This window comes from Heteronotia binoei, chromosome 11 (genome assembly GCF_032191835.1).
Source record: "Heteronotia binoei isolate CCM8104 ecotype False Entrance Well chromosome 11, APGP_CSIRO_Hbin_v1, whole genome shotgun sequence".
Taxonomy (NCBI): domain Eukaryota; kingdom Metazoa; phylum Chordata; class Lepidosauria; order Squamata; family Gekkonidae; genus Heteronotia; species Heteronotia binoei.
In genome coordinates, this window is record NC_083233.1 from 63087757 (window position 1) to 63104994 (window position 17238).

Genomic DNA, 17238 nt, shown 5'->3' on the forward strand with positions numbered 1-17238 from the left:
TGGCATACGCCAAAAATGGTTTTGCTGGGTGCAAGGTGCCCATGGGCACCATTTTGGGGACTCCTGTTCTACCTGCTATAATATACAGGCTTTCCACTCTGAGGTGGACAGGGGCTCTATGAGATATTCTCTCAAATCTTCAGATAGAAAATGGGGTCTCAGAGCACGCACTCCTTTGCCGGGCTGTCATCTCTGTATTATTTATGACAGATGTGACATTTTCATTTTCCTCCAGGATTATTTCTAATCAGGAGAGAGAATGCTGAGATGAGTCATTTCCATAGTTATACAGCCGAGTCTATAAGCTTGTTTGACAAACCATGGGGGGGGGGGGGAGAGTGGGAAGAAACATATTTCCCCTTAGCATCATTATCAGAAACACCAGAAATGCATCTGAACAGGCCAGGAAGAGGCCGGTCTGCTTGCAGAACAGGCTTACAAATCCTCTGGAGATGCCATATCGCTGGCAACAGAGTGGCTTGCAAAAAGCATCTGCTACCCTCAATAGCCGATTGGCACATGTGGGCTGCAAAGCAATTGCACACAATGATAACTGCAAAGGGAGAAGCGCCATTGAAGAAAGGGGAAAAGGGGAATCAACAAACACTGAGCATGGCTGGAAAATTCCAGGGGCTCCCACCCACCTTCCCATTGCTTCTTATTTATTATAGTTACTTGTATCTCAATTTTCCAAACATTTATTTGCTCAGGGTTACTGAAAGGTTTATAAGGTTTTATACGGGTTTATAAAATTATACATGAGGTAGAGAGAGCTAACATAGAAAAAAAAATTCTCCCTCTCCCAAATCGTAGAATTTGAGGGCATCGAATGAAGCTGATGGGCAGTAGGTTCAGGATGAACAAAAGGAAATACTTCTTTATACAGAGAGTGAATAAAGTGTAGAATCTGCTGCTAGAGGATGTAGTGATGGCTACAGGAAAAGACAGCTTTAAGAGAGAAAGCTGGCAACCCTTGCAAAAAACACAATACAAGAGATTTAAACAAGTCCACATAGAGCACGGCCCAAGCAAAACACATAGGCAGACGTTTTCTGAGAAATTTGACCAATTCTTTCTTATTCAGGAGGGTAGCTGGTGTTGATCTGAAGCAGCACAACGAAGTTTGAGTCCAGTCGCACCTTTAAGACCAACAAAGTTTAATTCCGGGTATAAGCTTTCGTGTGTACTAGAAGTGTGTGTGCACATGAAAGCTTACACCCAAAATAAAACTTTGTTAGTCTTATTGTTCTGCGTTCTTTCTAATATCATTCTTGGTGGTTGAGAGGCTGTAAGAAATGCAGCAAGCGGCCACCTACAAGCAAGATAGATCTGCATATTCAGGAGATTCTCCAGTTATGCAGAGAAATGACTTTTCTTTCACTTTAACATGGCCTGCTCAAGGCCAGAGCAAATATTTATTTGTTTACAAAATCTATATCACACCCTCATGAGGGCCACCAAGGTGGCTAACAACTTAAACCATACATATTATTTTCACAAAGGGAGGTCTGAGTCATAAGGAACTTTCCCAGCACCTTATTCTCAAACTACAGAGATGAGTTTCTCTGGAGAAAACAGCTGCTTTGTAGGGTGGGCTCTCTCCAAACCCTGTCTTCCCCAGGCTCCGCCCCCAAATCTCCAGGAATTTCCCAAACTGGAGTTGGCAACCCTACTTGCAACATGTTCCCTCTAATAACAAACTCTAGCTTGAGTGTCTATTGTAAAAGGGCCCACTTTCAATAGGGTTACCAGCCTCAAGGAGTTACAACTGATCTCCAGATTACAGAGACCAGATATCCTGGAAGAAATCGCAGCCTTGGAGGGAGGATTCTGTGGTAAGAGTCTGAGAGCATATCCCCCCCCCCCGCCAAATTCTCTCTTCTCCCTAAATGATGCCTTCCCCAGGCACCACCCCAATTCTCCAGAAGTTTCCCAAGCCAGAAACAGTAAACCTGAAAAAGAACTGCTTGTAGACAAGACTAGGGTAATTTTAACATAGTTAAGGGATTTGAAATAGTTTAATTCCCCCTCATCCACCCCCCAAAAACACACACACTCTGTACACAACAAAAATAGCCTGATGAGACTGTGCATGTTCATTGCCATCAAAATGTTGTAAGCAACTGAACGAGGGGGGAACAGAGTGCAATGAGCAAACTGGCCTCCTTTAGTCTTTAAGGGCATAACTAGAAAGAATGGCATCCATGCAGGCAATGCAGAGGATACCGCAGCCATTTTACCTTGCTTTAAAAATGTCTTGGAGGCCTGATTCTGCTTGGAATAGTAGTGCAGTGGGCTCTACTATTTCCCAAGAGCCCAAATACTCCAAGGATTTGAGTTCATAAAAAAGCTGAAGTGGGGGGGGGGGGGGAGAGAGAGACAGGAGCCCACCTTGACTATGCTTTGGTCCACATAGGGTCCTGTGACATTTTTAAAGCAGGATTGTTTCTGAGGCAAAATGGCTGAGGGGAGGGAACATCATAATGCCTAGTTATGCTCTAAGAAAGTATAGTTTCCTGGTCCTGGAAGGGTGGCTGGAGATGGTGTGGATTTCCCAGTCATTTATCCCTTTTTCTCCTGCAGTTCAATTCCTCACAGGTCCCCAATGTATAAGTTAACAGCAGGGCTTTTTTTGAGTAGGAACGCACAAGCTGGCCTGGTGGCAGGGGTGTGTGGCCCAATATGCAAATGAGTTCCTGCTGGCCTTTTTCTACCAAAAAACCCCCAGTGTGTGAAACAATGGTGATGTCAGTTCTGGCTGGCCTGGTGGCAGGGGTGTGTGGCCCAATATGCAAATGAGTTCCTGCTGGCCTTTAAAAAAACAGTGTGAAACAATGGTGATGTCAGGGGGCGCGGCCTAATATTCAAACGAGTTCCTGCTGGGCTTTTTCTACAAAAAAAAAGCCCTAGTTAATGCTCCTCGATGTAAGTGTGGCATAGAAAAGAACATTTTGGGCCCCTGCTGCTTCAGAAGTATGAAGAAGTGGCAACTGGTCTTCAGACTAATTTTCAAACCATAGCAACTTGTCTCTGCTGTCACAGAAAAAGGCTTGCTCTTTCTTGAGAGCTAAATGTTTGCCACATTAAAAAAAGATTTTGACAGAAAGAGGGGCCTCAAAAGCATGTTAAAAATAACAAAGCCTGTAATAATCTGAACAATAGAGTGGGTGGGAATACATCATTCACATGGGTTGCAATTCTTAAATGAACTGCCATTATACAAAAAATTCTTCACTTTTTTTTGATTGAGGGGGGAAAGAGTGAGTGCATCCCAAAACTGGGTAAATGAAGTGAGAGGACACTGGTTCATAGAAGGTGTGGGCTGGCTCTTCCTTGTCATTTTGGAGTAGGAAGGCCCAATCTATCTATATATTAGATATAAATGTGTATACTGAAGTCCCAACTGCCGCTTTGTTAAATGAAAACACAAACACCATGTAAATAATTTTAATAAATACTCAGCAAACAATTCTAAAGTGTGGTCTCTAATTACAGAATATAATTATACATTCACACATCAAAACCACAACTAAATTAGTTTGCATTAATTTTCCTGTTTTGTTAAATGAAAGGCAACTTGGGGGGGGGGATGGTTTTGAGTGGAGAAGTGGCAACAGACAGGGTGCTTCACCCTTTTCCCACTCTTCATTTTGGTGCTCCAAACTGGGCCCCCAAGCTCTCCCTCATCCGCAACAGTGTTTCTGCCACATTTTATGTTTGCAAACACTCGGTAGGAACATCTTGTGAGGAGGGAGAAAACAGGAGATGTCAGATTTGGAGAGGAAAAACTGCTGGCAGGAGAGAATTAAGTATCAACCCTCACTACTGCTTCTTTTAGGGTTGCCAGTCTCCAGGTGGGAAGGTAAGAGCCTGTCTTCTTCTTCACAGTATGGTCCCAAGCTGAATTGCCTCCCTGTGGTCTTTTCCATACAGCTGCTGCGTGGGGAAGCCAGTCAAGGTCTGGTCTTGTTAGGAATCCTAATGTGTAGCTTGCCTCTCAGTGTGGATTCAAACTCAGGTCATCCCAGCCCTAGTCCAACACTCTAACTTAGGAGTCCCCAACCTTTTTGAGACTGTAGGTGCCTTTTGTATTCTGACACAGTGTGGTGGCCATAGCCACAAAATGGCTGCTATAGGAGGTGAAACCAGGCACAAAATGGCTGCCACAGCTTACTTTCAGTCACACAGTGAAGTACCTTGTGCTGAGGGTGTCTGTGGGTGACATGGTTAGGGACTTCTGCTCTCACTGCTCCACAGTACTGGCAAGGCTGCTATCTCAGCCCCCAAGGCTTTTCTCTGCCCCACCCCCACTTGACACCACCTGACTCTCTCATCATACACAAACAAATCACATGACTCTTTGGGTCCCCAACATTTTGTCTCCCACTACCTCTTCTTGGGGGCCCTATACAGTGGTTTTCAAAATGTCCGCTCCCAGAATTCTTTTTTGGGGGGAGGTTTTAGCATCAGAGGGTTAGCTTGAATTATGGGACTTGACTGTACAAAACTCCCAGCTTTCTATGAACGGTAGCTAAGGCAACTGTCACAAAGGGGAGGGGGTCCCAGTCTCCTCTTCTCCCCGTAAATCAATCATTTGGTGGAATGACAGTAAAGACCATTTAAAATAGTACAGAGATAGTGCTCTGCAAATCCGTTAATGGAATGGGAGCTTTTTATCTGTTTCTCTCGGAGAAAACAGGGAGCGTGTGCTATAACGAATGCTTACAGCTGATTACCGCAAGGAATTCCAGCCACCATCTGACTTGTCAGATAAAGGGCTATTTCCAGACTTGGCGGCAATATAAATCAGACTTACACCTCAGGACTGAAATGCTGAATTAGATTAAGAGAAGGGAAATTCTGATTGTAGCTTCTAAGCAACATGCACCTAAAGATTCTCTGCTAAATAGCTATAGTTAAGTGGAATTTAGTATACAGACTGGGGGGAGAAACTAAACACAAAATAGAGTAACTAAACACACTTATTTCAGAGCAGGGCGAACTTAAAATAATTTCAACCTCTTCTTAATATCCTCCATCATTAGCTTCCATATTTTCACAAACATCCACCACATTCCAAATTCTCTGTGCTTTGAGAAAGCTACTTTTTTTGTTTTATGTATTAACAGAAACAGAGGTGGAAGCTACCTCAAGGGTCATCTAGTCCAACCCCCTGGACAACACAGGGAATTCACAACTACCCCCCTTTCCCCAGCTCTATGCCCAAAGGAAGGCAAAAACCCTCCAATTTGGCCAGGATGAAATTCCTTCCTGACCCCATGGTAGAGTTGCCAATCCCCAGGTGAGGGCAGGGGATCCCCCAGTATAGAGGGCCAGGATTATCAGAAAGCAGGGCGGGGGGAAATGTCTGCTGGGCACTCAATTATACCCTATGGTGACTAATTCCGATAGGGTATAATGGAGAATTGACCTATGAGTATCTGGAGCTTGGGGGGGGGGGCTGTTTTTTAAGGTAGAGGCACCAAATCTTCAGCTTAGCATCTAGTGCCTGTCCTCAAAACACCCAAGTTTCAAAAAGATTGGACCAGGAGGTCCAGTTTTATGAGCCCCCCCCCCAAAAAAAGTGCCCCATCGTTCATTATTTCCAAATGGAGGGAAGTTATTTAAAAGGTGTGCAGTCCCTTTAAACATGATTGCCAGAACTCCCTTTGGAGTTCAACTGTGCTTGTCACAACCTTGCTCCTGGCTCCACCCCCAAAGTCTCCTGGCTCCACCTCCCAAATTCCTAGATATTTCTTGAGTCAGACCTGTTAATCCTCCTCCAAAGTGCTAACTGGCAATACTCTGGACATGTAAGAAAGGGCCACGGGCAGGGCTTTTTTGTAGCAGGAACTCCTTTGTATATTAGGCCACACATTCCTGATGTAGCCAAGCCTGCATGACCTCTTAGTACAGGGCCTACTGTAAGTTCTTGGAGGGCTGGCTACATCACGGGTGTGAGGCCAATTTGCGGGAAGGGCAGGATGCAAATCTAATTTTGAAGAAATCTGCCACGGAGGCCAAACCCCTCTAAAATCTCAAGCAGAGAGTCTTTCCAAGTTCTGTTACTTGAGATCTTTTAAATGGACATGCCGGGGTTGGATACTGGGGCCTTTGGCAAGAAAAGCGGCGGCTCTATGACTTAGCCACTCCCTAACAATCCATGACCCTGACCTGGTTGGCTCAGGCTAGCCCGATCAGTCTTGGAAGCTAAGTTAGCATTTGGATGGGAGGCAACCAAGGAAGTCCAGACTCATGACACAGAGGCTGGGATCGCACACATTAAATAATGCACTTTCAATCTATATTCAATGCGCATTCCAAGTGGATTTTGCCTGTTACACAAGTAAAATCCTGTTGGAAAGTGGACTGAAACTGGATTAAAAGTGGATTATTTAGTATGTGTAATCTCAGCCACAGACAGGCAATGGCAAACCACCTCTGACCGTCACTTGCCTTAGAAACCCTACAGGGCCACCGTAAGTGGGCTGCAACTTGATAGCACTTTCCACCAACAACTGCAACCAATGTGTGTGAAAAGGATTTAGCATAGTTCCGTTGCAGGGCCCAAACTGCCCTCAAGCCAACCAGGGGATAGACTGAGAAGCATATACCTACCCCACCAAAAGAACACTGGTCCTCTGTGCAAATCGCAGAGACGTCAGATGAAAAACCTCAACAGGCAGTTAAAAATACTAGCCATTTTTTGAAAAAAAATTTTTACAGCCACAGAGCTTCTGCTTTTCCCTTCACTGACTTACCCACAATATTTAGAATCAAAATGCGGATCTTTCCATGGAATGAAGAAGAAGATGATATTGGATTTATATCCCACCCTATACTCTGAATCTCAGAGCAGTCACAATCTCCTTTACCTTCCCCCCCACCCACAACAGACACCCTGTGAGGTAGGTGGGGTTGAGAGAGCTCTCCCAGAAGCTGCCTTTTCAAGGACAACTCTTGCTAGCGCCATGGCTGACCCAAGGGCATTCCAGCAGCTGCAAGTGGAGAAGTGGGGAATCAAACCTTGTTCTCCCAAATAAGAGTCAGCACACTTAACCACTACACCAAGCTGGCTCAATGAGATTGTTTGAAATATAACCCTCCCTCACTTTTCATTGCTGGATTTTTTTGGCGCAGTTGGAGTAAGAGGAGACTGGAGGAGATCAAAACCTTCCCAGGATGAAAACCAGGTAGGTTCCACATTAGTAACACTTCAAAGCTGGGGTCAGTAGGCATGTATGGGACAAGCCCATGGCAGGTTCTACAAATGAAGAGATGCCTTGAAACATCCAAAGCTGTGATTTATGGAGTCAGGGGTCTCCATTGCTACTTGTATCTGATGGAAGCAGCTTTGACTCCCAAAAGCTCAAAAACCACTTCCCAAAATCTCACTGGTCTCTAAAGTACTACTGGACTCAAATCAAGTTGATCTATTGGACACAGCTACCCTTTGTTGGTCTGAAGCAACAGAACAAAGTTTGAGTCCAGTGGCACCTTTAAGACCAACAAAGTTTAATTCTGAGTATAGGCTTTTGTGTGCACACAAACACACACACACACACACACACTTCTTCGGGTAAATACCATACCTGAAGAAGCGTGGATGCACACGAAAGCTTATACCCAGAATTAAACTTTGTTGGTCTTAAGGTAGGTAGGTAGGTAATTTTATTTATATCCCGCCCTCCCCGCCGGAGCAGGCTCAGGGCGGCTAACAACATCATTCAGTTTCCCTTATACAAAAGACAAGGTTACATTAACATTAAACATTAAAAATTCTGATAAGTTTAAAATCACTTAATTAAGTTGATAAAAGTGCTAATGCTAGTTGTGCTTTTATAATGGTGCCACTGGACTCAAACTTTAAACTGTGTTCTAGTTTTGGTAATTGGAGCGTCTGATGCTGCTTAAGGGGCAGGTACCCAGACTGGTGGCCCTAGTTTTTAGGAGTAACTTCAAAGGTGGCCACTGAACACCTGTGAGAAATGCAGATATGGCTCCTCCAATAATTGTTCATTCAGTTGCAGAATCTTCCTTTTCTTTCTTCTACATACCAATAAAATTGAATCAGTATTGTCTTGATGACAGATGTAGAAAGGGGAAAGGACTGCAACTGAGAAAGCAAATGAGCAAAGCGCTATTTCTCACCTTCCACTTCAAATCCCCATTTCCCCATTAATGGTTCTCATTCTCACAGCAGACATCCTCTGACACTCACACTTCTTAGCCATTTCCTTTTATTTCCTGTCTGCCTCAGCCCCTGGTAGCTACGTCTGAGAAGCCGAGTGATACAGTCCTGACCCTGGCACAATTTATTTTTTTGAATTATTTCTATGCTGCTTGTCAGCCTAAAGGTGCTCAGAACAGTTTGAGGGTTAAAATCCAACGAAGAACTCAAGCAGTAATGCAGACGGCAGCCAAATGATCATCGCTCATAAATTGGAAGCAAACGATCAAGCTTTAAGAGATTCAGTTCCAGGCTCAGATTTGCCCAGTGGAAGAAAGAAGTCTTTACCAGTCTCCAAAAAGGGAAAGCACTGAGGAAAGATGGGTCTTTTATTGGGGCAACCACTGAAAAGCCCCTACTCCTGGTGGAGCCAATGCTGCATGCATTTGAGAAGATATTCTAAGCAGGGCCTGAAAAGAAAAGCAGCTTACAGGTTTGTAATCAAACAAACGAAAGCTGCTGTAAACAGATCACTGGTTCTTCTAACTCAGCAATGAACTATCCTGACCAGCAACAGCTTTCCCATGGCAAAGAAAAGATTTTCCAAGCCTTTTATTTGGACAGGCCAGCAACTGAGCCTGGGACCTTCTGCATGCAAAACATTGTGCTCAATGTTTAACTGATGGAAGGAAGACAGAAGCCAACATGTCTAACTAAAACCAACGGCCTTTGTCCTACCTACTTTATCTATTCTACTGGCTAGCCTCAACAGATGCACCTCTTAGATACAGAGACATGTAAATATATTTTTCTTCCTGCCTGTTAAGCCAGGGACTCCAAAGCATTCCAGACAATTAAATATGCAGCATTACTCCAGTCTAAGCTGACGGAAAGCAATGGGCTTAGACTGGAATAATGCTGCATAGAACTGCACTATAACAGTGTACCTGGACACGTAAGGATTTACTCTATTTCATCCTGTGCAAGTGAAATGACATATATAGTTATAAAAATCCCTCAAATCCATAAACAATCACAAACAAGAAGCATTACATCCTTAAGAGTTAACACACAGCTAGGCCTGACGGAAGAAGTAAAGCCTTATGGGAGGGCGGGAGAGAGAGACAGGAAGGAAGGAAGGAAGGAAGGAAGGAAGGAAGGAAGGAAGGAAGGAAGGAGGGAGGGAAGGAGGGAGGGAAGGAAGGAGGGAAGGAAGGAAGGAAGGAGGGAAGGAAGGAAGGAAGGAAGGAAGGAAGGAAGGAAGGAAGGAAGGAAGGAAGGAAGGAAGGAAGGAAGGAAGGACAGGAGAGTCACCAACATTCCAGTCTTATCTGTAACAGAAACATAACTTGCACTATGTCTTACTGAATCTCTACTGTGTTTCTAAGTAACAACAGAAGTAGGATGTTCTTAGAGCCCAAACTGATCTGGTCAAGACACATACAAAATGGAATTTCTTTCTGTGACATAAATTCTGGCCAATGAACTGATGCTGACCTGGCAAATTATATCAGCAGCTGGCTCTCACGATGAAATTATGCTGGATGTTGCAACCAATTAGTATGTGTATATGCCAGGGGTGGCCAAACCTGCTTAATGTAAGAGCCACATGACATGAACATCAGATGTCTGAGGGAGGGAGGGAGGAGAGAGAAGTGGAAAGAAAGCAACTTTAACTTTTAAAATGCATTCTCCAAGCAGCTGGCTGGCTTGGCGAAGCGATTTGAAGCGAGAAATGTCTTTTCCAAGCTGGCCAATGAGGCAGTAGGGGCTGAGAGCCACACAATATGGGCGAAAGAGCCACCACATGCAGCTCCTAAGCCACAGTTTGGCCACTCCTGGTATATGCAAACATGTCATCGAGGCTATGTAAAGTACTGCCCACCCTGAAAGGGGGTACAGCAGCTTGGTATGCAGGCTTTGCCTTAGCTCTGCTCTCCGTTTATTGCAATAAACTTTTTTCCTTTCTCCTCACCTGGACTTCGGCTGCATGTCTCTGGCCAAAGACATTCCTTCAGATTTGTACAACAATATTGATAACGATCACAGAATTTAAAAAAAAAAATCAACTTAGACTCCAATCAAGGCAGATCACAGCATTAAGTGAAGGGGCCTAGTTCTCACTGAAGTGCTGTATCAGTGACAAGACTCTACCACATCAGACTGCAGAAGATGGCTCACACGATTGAACGCTCCTTTACAAAAACGGTTTCCCTGCACATATAAAAGTAGAGCGTCAAGGAAGAAGATGGCCTAAAACTCTTTCTCTGTGACCCCAGCTCCCTCAGTGTAGGCAGGATTTTGTCCAGAAGTGCATTCTGCCATCATCACTGGTAGATAATGAGCAGGTTTACTACTCCAGAGAAAACCGATTTCCGTTCCTTATTCACAGCCCTTTAAAAAACCCTGCTTGTGAACTCCCATTCTTGTACCTTGCCTCTCACCCTGCTCATCAGTCTGCTTCCCTGACTTCAGTGATTTAGCTGCACAACTCCAAAAGATGCACAAAAAATGCCTGGAATCACTCTGAATTACGGCAGCTTTCAGAAGAGCTACTGGCTGCGTCAGAATCACTTGAGTGTGAAGTGACAGCTTCACAAGGGTTGCTACAAGCTCTATGAAAATCTCAGAGGGCCACACAGCTGGCAGCACATTCAGACCCAATTAAAGTGAAGGAAGGAAACAAGACGGAAACACTCAAGTCGCCCTCCATACAATATACTGGCCTAGTGAAGGAAACTCTCCTCCCAGACTCACTGACTTTATATGGCTTTCATTTTTTTCCCATTTGCATTTCATGCCAATGTACATATATTACAGGGATAAAAAGTTAAACTGACGGTATAGGAAAACCACTGAACTGGGTCTGGCAAAAACTTCTTTGCTGGCAAAGTCCTCTACCCATCACATTATTTGGGCTGGGAAAACAGGCTTCTAAGGCCTGGTCAACAAGATAAACCTTGTCAGATTCCAGATGGTGACGTGATGTCTGGCAGAAGTGCTTTCCACAAATGTTAACTGTTAATTGCATTGTGCGGTATAAAGTGTGTGTGTGTATTTAAAAGATCCTGTTGTAATGTTTTCCCTCTCTCTTGGAGCTGTGAAGGTTTCATCTCTCTTAAGTCAATGCAAGCTTCCTAAAGGAAGTTGAAGAAGCTAGTATTTTGAAAGGAAAACCACAGACATACTTATGACTAAACGGTCTTCATTCTGTCAGACAGTTTGAAATCGGAACTCTGTGGTCATGGGAGCATAGTGCAAACGTTTCAACTGTCACAGGCAAGAAAGATCAGATGAAATACCACCTCAGCATGTCAAATACACATAGTTAGCTTTTATAAATGAACAACTGTATTGGGAAAATGGAAATCCCCCTTAAGGAGATGTCACGGTTTGGTTACCAGTGTTGTGCCTCAGGCTCACGTGTTCCTTACCACCCTCATGGCTCCAATTCCCTCCATTATTTTCTGGCTTAAGGTAACCACAGTTTGCCGCAATGTATGAGCTCAGCAAATGATGGTTATTGCAAACCATAGCTAGCTTCCAAACCAAGAGTAGAAATTATAATTCAAAGGGGGTTTCCATTTTTTGGTGTGTGAGTTCTAACTGATCCTTCAAGTTCAGTATTATCTGACCAGCAGAAGCTTTTTGCAGATTTCAGACAGAAAACAACCTTTCCCAGCCAGAGAATATAACTATTAAGAACTTTTAAGAATAATTAAAAAAAAGAGAGAGCACATGGATTGGGACAGAAAAAATGCGAGTTTCATCTGCTGGTTTGAACTAATCAAATGAAACTTGATCTGCAGCCTTCTAGCTTAACTCTCTAGGCTTGCTGTCACCCACAAAAGAACTGAATAAGGTTTGAAAGCATGCCAAACATCTTGTTGGTTTAATGGCAGGCAGATATTTCAAGCTCCTCATCTTTCTCTCTTTCTCTGTCCAGCACAGATGTCTACAGAGCTCATTTATGGCAAGAAGCTGAAGGATCACAGTTGGGTTCCAAAAAGAGAGCAAGAAATACCCACAGGAATTTCTCCTTAATTTGGTGGGGCCAGCTGTCTGAACTGTCCACCTTCCTTTCTGAACCACCTGTCAAGACTGCCAGACACAAGAGGCAAGGAAGGAGCGAGAACTGAAAGCAAAACACAACAACTTTGATTCTGCACTTTCAGGAGAGACTGGGGATTTAATAAAAAAAACCACATTTGGATGGTGTTGGCAATATTTGGCCAGGAGCAACTCTGCAACATCTTTTTCATTCTGAATCTAATGAGCATCTTCCTTAAGGCCATGGTGTTTTTTTTCTCAAAAAGACAATACTTCTCAAAACATGCTTGTCTAGGAGGAGTTTTGGAAGTGGCAGTGAAGTACAAGTACAAGGATGGCAGCCACAGAAAGGTATCCAAACTCATAGCAAGCCAGACCATTAATTCTTGTATTGTCTACTCTGACTGGTAACGACTCTGAGGATTAAACCGGAAAACTTTCTGTGGGGGAATAGAGATGCTCTAACCACTGAGCCACAGTCCCTTGTTGGCAAAAGTTCCGTTGTTGTGAAACTATGCAGAAGGCGAATTAAAAGGGTGAGTCTACATTATCAGAGAGGACAACAAAGGTTTAACGAGTGGGAGGTGGGGAGGTATCAAAATAACTTTCATCAATGGTACCCAATCCTGCTGCATGGGTTACCCTAGATTGGAAGATTTAAAGAACAAGACCATGCTAGAATAAGATGCAGAGTGGATGCGAGTGAAGAGAATGAAGGTCAAATCAACTTATTTCTCTTCTGTAGAGAGAAAGTTCCATGAGAACCTGGAGTCACGCAGTGGAAATGATATGCAGTGGACTCCAGACAAAGACATCTGTTTCCATGAAGCAAGCCTTATCTTAAACAGAGTTACACTTTTCGGAAACCCATGAACTTTAATGGATTAGAAGGGTGTAACTCCATTTAGGACTGCAGAGTAAACAGCTTAGAACTGTTTCTGTCAGGGCATCTAAATGGGTCATCTTCATTATTAGCGTGAGCTGGGGAGGGTTCCCTAGGGTAATGCTAAGTATTTCACAGTTAATTATTGACGTTTAAGCTTAAGGTGTAAGCTTATGACCTATCGGAAAAACAGGGTTAACAAAGTAACATAAGAAAATAAGTACAGCTCGGCTGGATCAGACCAATATTTCATCTAGTCTAGCATTCTGTTTCATACATTGGCCAACCAGTTCCCTTGAATGGCCAACAATGGGGTATAGAGGCCAAGGCCTTTCCTGATGTTACCTCCTGGCTCTGGGATTCAGAGGCTTAGTGCCTCTGAATGTGGAGGTTCCCCTCTGTCACTGTGGCTAGTAGCCATTGACAGATTTAAGCTCCATGAATCTATCTCATCCCCTTTTAAAGATGTTTATTCCCGCGGCCATCACTACCTTCCATGGCAGTGAATCCCACATTCTAATCACTATTTGTGTAAAGCAGCATTTCCTTTTGTCTGTCCTGAACCTACTGCCAATAAGTTTCACTGGATGCCCTCAAGTTCTAGTATTTTAGGAAAGGGGGGGGGGAAATCTCTTTTACAAACTTCGAGCATGTCCCACCCCCCCTTCAGTCATCTCTTTTCTAAACTGAAAACTCCCAGACTCTTCAGCCTTTCCTCAAAGGGAAGGTGCTCCACCCCCGTCAGCATCTTGGTTGTGCTCCTCTGTACTGCTTCCAGCTCTGCAATGTCCATTTTGAGATACGGTGACCAGAAATGTACACAGTATTTCAAACGAGGCCGTGTCATAGTTTTATACAATGTGATTTGAAATCTGTTCAGCAGCTACATCAATACACAGAATAGTAACAATACTAGTTTGCTCACCAGTTCCTGTTCCAGTCGGATCCCCTCCTTGGATCTGTGGAAGCAAAATATAAGAAGCACTTAAGACTGCAGTGGGGTATAAGAATATGAAAAAAAAAGTTTTTTAGAATAATTGTACCTTCTACTAGAGCAAAAAAGGCAAGTGCAATTTTGGGCTGCATCAACAGAAGTATAGTGTCCAGATCACGTGATATGATATCGCTTTACTCTGCTCTTGCAAGACCTCACCTGGAGTATTGTGTTCAGTTTTGGGCACCACATTTTAATAATAATAATAAAAAAATTTTATTTATACCCCGCCCTCCCCACCGAGGCAGGCTCAGGGCGGCTTACAGGTATGGCAAAAGCCATATTGAACAATAAAACAGTTATACAATTCAATAAAATTTACAATTTGCCATTAAATTTTTACATAATCTAAAACAATCTAAAAACAGTCTAAAATAATCTCTACTCGCTGCTATCTCAGTTATTAATATTAGTGATGGCGTGATGCTTATTTCAAGCTCCATCTTGAAAGGCTAGCCGGAAGAGGGCGGTTTTACACGCCCTACGGAATTGGCTAAGGTCCCGTAGGGCCCGCACCTCTTCCGGCAGCTGGTTCCACCATTGGGGTGCTTTTATAGAGAAGGCCTGTTCTCTAGTTATTTTTAGTTTGGCCTCCTTTGGCCCAGGTACTTCCAGGAGATTTTGTGAGCTGGATCATAGTGCTCTCTGGGGAACATATGGAGAGAGGCGGTCCTTAAGGTAAACAAGTCCTCAGCCATATAGGGCTTTAAAGGTAATAACCAGCACCTTGTAACGAACTCGGTAAACAATTGGCAGCCAATGCAGCTTCCGCAGCCTAGCCTGCACATGTTCCCACCGGGGTAGGCCCAATAGCAGTCTGGCTGCTGCATTCTGCACTAGCTGCAGGATATAGACAAGCTGGAACGGGTCCAGAAGAGGGCGACGAAGATGGTGAAGAGTCTGGAGACCAAGTCCTATGTGGAAAGGTTGAAGGAGCTAGGTATGTTTAGCCTGGAGAGGAGGCGGCTAAGAGGTGATATGATCACCATCTTCAAGTACTTGAAAGGCTGTCATATAGAGGATGGGGTGGAATTGTTTTCCGTGGCCCCGGAAGGTAGGACCAGAACCAGTGGGTTGAAATTAAATCAGAAGAGTTTCCGGCTCAACATTAGGAAGAACTTCCCGACCGTTAGAGCGGTTCCTCAGTGGAACAGGCTTCCTCGGGAGGTGGTGGGCTCTCCTTCTTTGGAGGCTTTTAAACAGAGGCTGGATGGCCATCTGACAGCAATGAAGATCCTATGAATGTAGGGGGAGGTGTTTGTGAGTTTCCTGCATCGTGCAGGGGGTTGGACTAGATGACCCTAGAGGTCCCTTCCAACTCTATGATTCTAGTAGAGTTGCCCGCTTCAGCTTGAGAAATTCCTGGCAATTTGGTGATGGTGTCTGGGGAGGGTGGGGCTTAGAGAAGTGAGCACAGCAGAGATGCGATGTCACAGAGATCACCCACTGAAGCTACCATTTCTTCCAGGGAAACGGATCTTTGTAACCTGAAGAGTAACTGAAATTCCTGGAGCAATCCAGGCCAGTGTTCCCTCTAAGCTGAGTTAGTGTGAGCTAGCTCACAGGTTTTTTAGCCTCTGGCTCACACATTTTTATCTTAGCTCAGGAAAAATGGCCCCAGAGCATAAATCAGCAGTAGCTCACAACCTTAATGCCAGTAGCTCACAAAGTAGAATTTTTGCTCACAAGACTCCACAGCTTAGGAGGAGCATTGACCCCACCAGGACATAGGCAACACTGTCTACTAGTGGAATCATGATAAGAAAACTATGCCCACTTTATTTTTTCACAGTGGGGGATTATTTGGGAGGGGGCAACTTTATGCTTTTAATTTGAACTCTTTCGGCCATGGGGAAAAGTGGAATATAAATTATTTTAGGGGGGAGGAATTAGCATTCAATAACTTCCAGGTTCTTTTATAACTAGCAACAATACAAACAGATCAACCAGTATTTATTACATTTTTATCCTGCCCTTCCTCTTCGGAGTGAGGACAGCATATGCTGCCCTGCACGACCTTACCTTACAACAGCCCCAAGAGGCAAATCAGGTTGAGAGACAGCGACTAGCAAGAAGATGTGCCTGTGAACTTTGCATCTGAGTGGGGGTTTGAATCCAAACAATCCTGGTAGTGCTATGTGCGGAGCAGAGGCCAGGACGTGGGGAACTGTTCAGCAACAAATGTTAGTTGCCTTAGACAGTGATTCTCACTCAGTGTCCTGAAGGGATGCCTGCAAAGCTAAAATGTCACGCTGGGCTCTTTAAAGGACCAATGTAACAAATTGGTGTTTTATATATACCACTTAAACCGCCCTTTCTAAGCACCCACAATGCTTTCAGTTCTTTCGATGAAGAAGACGAAGATATTGGATTTATATCCCGCCCTATACTCTGAATCTCAGAGTGGTCACAATCTCCTCTACCTTACCCCCCCCCCCCACACACACACAACAGACACCCTGTGAGGTAGGTGGGGCTCAGAGAGCTTTCACAGCAGCTGCCCTTTCAAGGACAATTTCTGTGAAAGCTATGGCTGACCCAAGGCCATTCCAGCAGGTGCAAGTGGAGGAGTGGGGAATCAAACCTGGTTCTCCCAGATAAGAGTCCGTGCACTTAACCATGACACCAAACTGGCTCTTAGGATTGCTTTCCAGTGCAATCCTAAGTGCCACGAAGTCAGCGGACTCAGAAGGGTGTAGCTTTGCTGAGGATGGCACCATTCAAGTTAATTTTTGATGACACGTGACTTTGTGAAAAACGACTGCCAGAAACAGGTGAGCGGCACATGCCTTTGCCAGCATAGTAGACTGAAAAGAGAACCCGAAAAAGCACATCCAAAGCCACACTTAGCCACTGCGCTTGGTCGATAACAGTATATCAGCAGATAGGACTGTAATGCATTTAAGGAATAATTTGACATCCCTTTATGTGAGAATAAATGGTACTGAAAATCAATGAGGCAGGTAAGAACGCTGGATTCAGACTGAATTCACGCTGAAAACAGTGTCAGCCTCACGCTCTCCGCAACTGCGCTCAAGGTCCAATTGACGTTTTGCACTCTCTCCTAACTACAGCCTCTGCTCAAGAGCCTATTGATTCCTGCTCGGAGTTTATTGATTCTGGTTCTTCCTCTGCTCGTCT

At 44.2% G+C, this 17238-nt stretch overlaps 1 protein-coding gene across 1 annotated transcript in view; it reads right to left on the reverse strand.

Moving 5' to 3' along the window:
* The window catches only part of PPIL2 (peptidylprolyl isomerase like 2), a 122830-nt gene that overhangs the window by 24320 nt on the left and 81272 nt on the right, over window positions 1-17238 (reverse strand). Inside the window, exon 14 of the mRNA XM_060249625.1 lies at window positions 14029-14062. Coding sequence (XP_060105608.1) covers window positions 14029-14062 — 34 coding nt within the window. The remainder of the gene's footprint in view (window positions 1-14028; window positions 14063-17238) is intronic.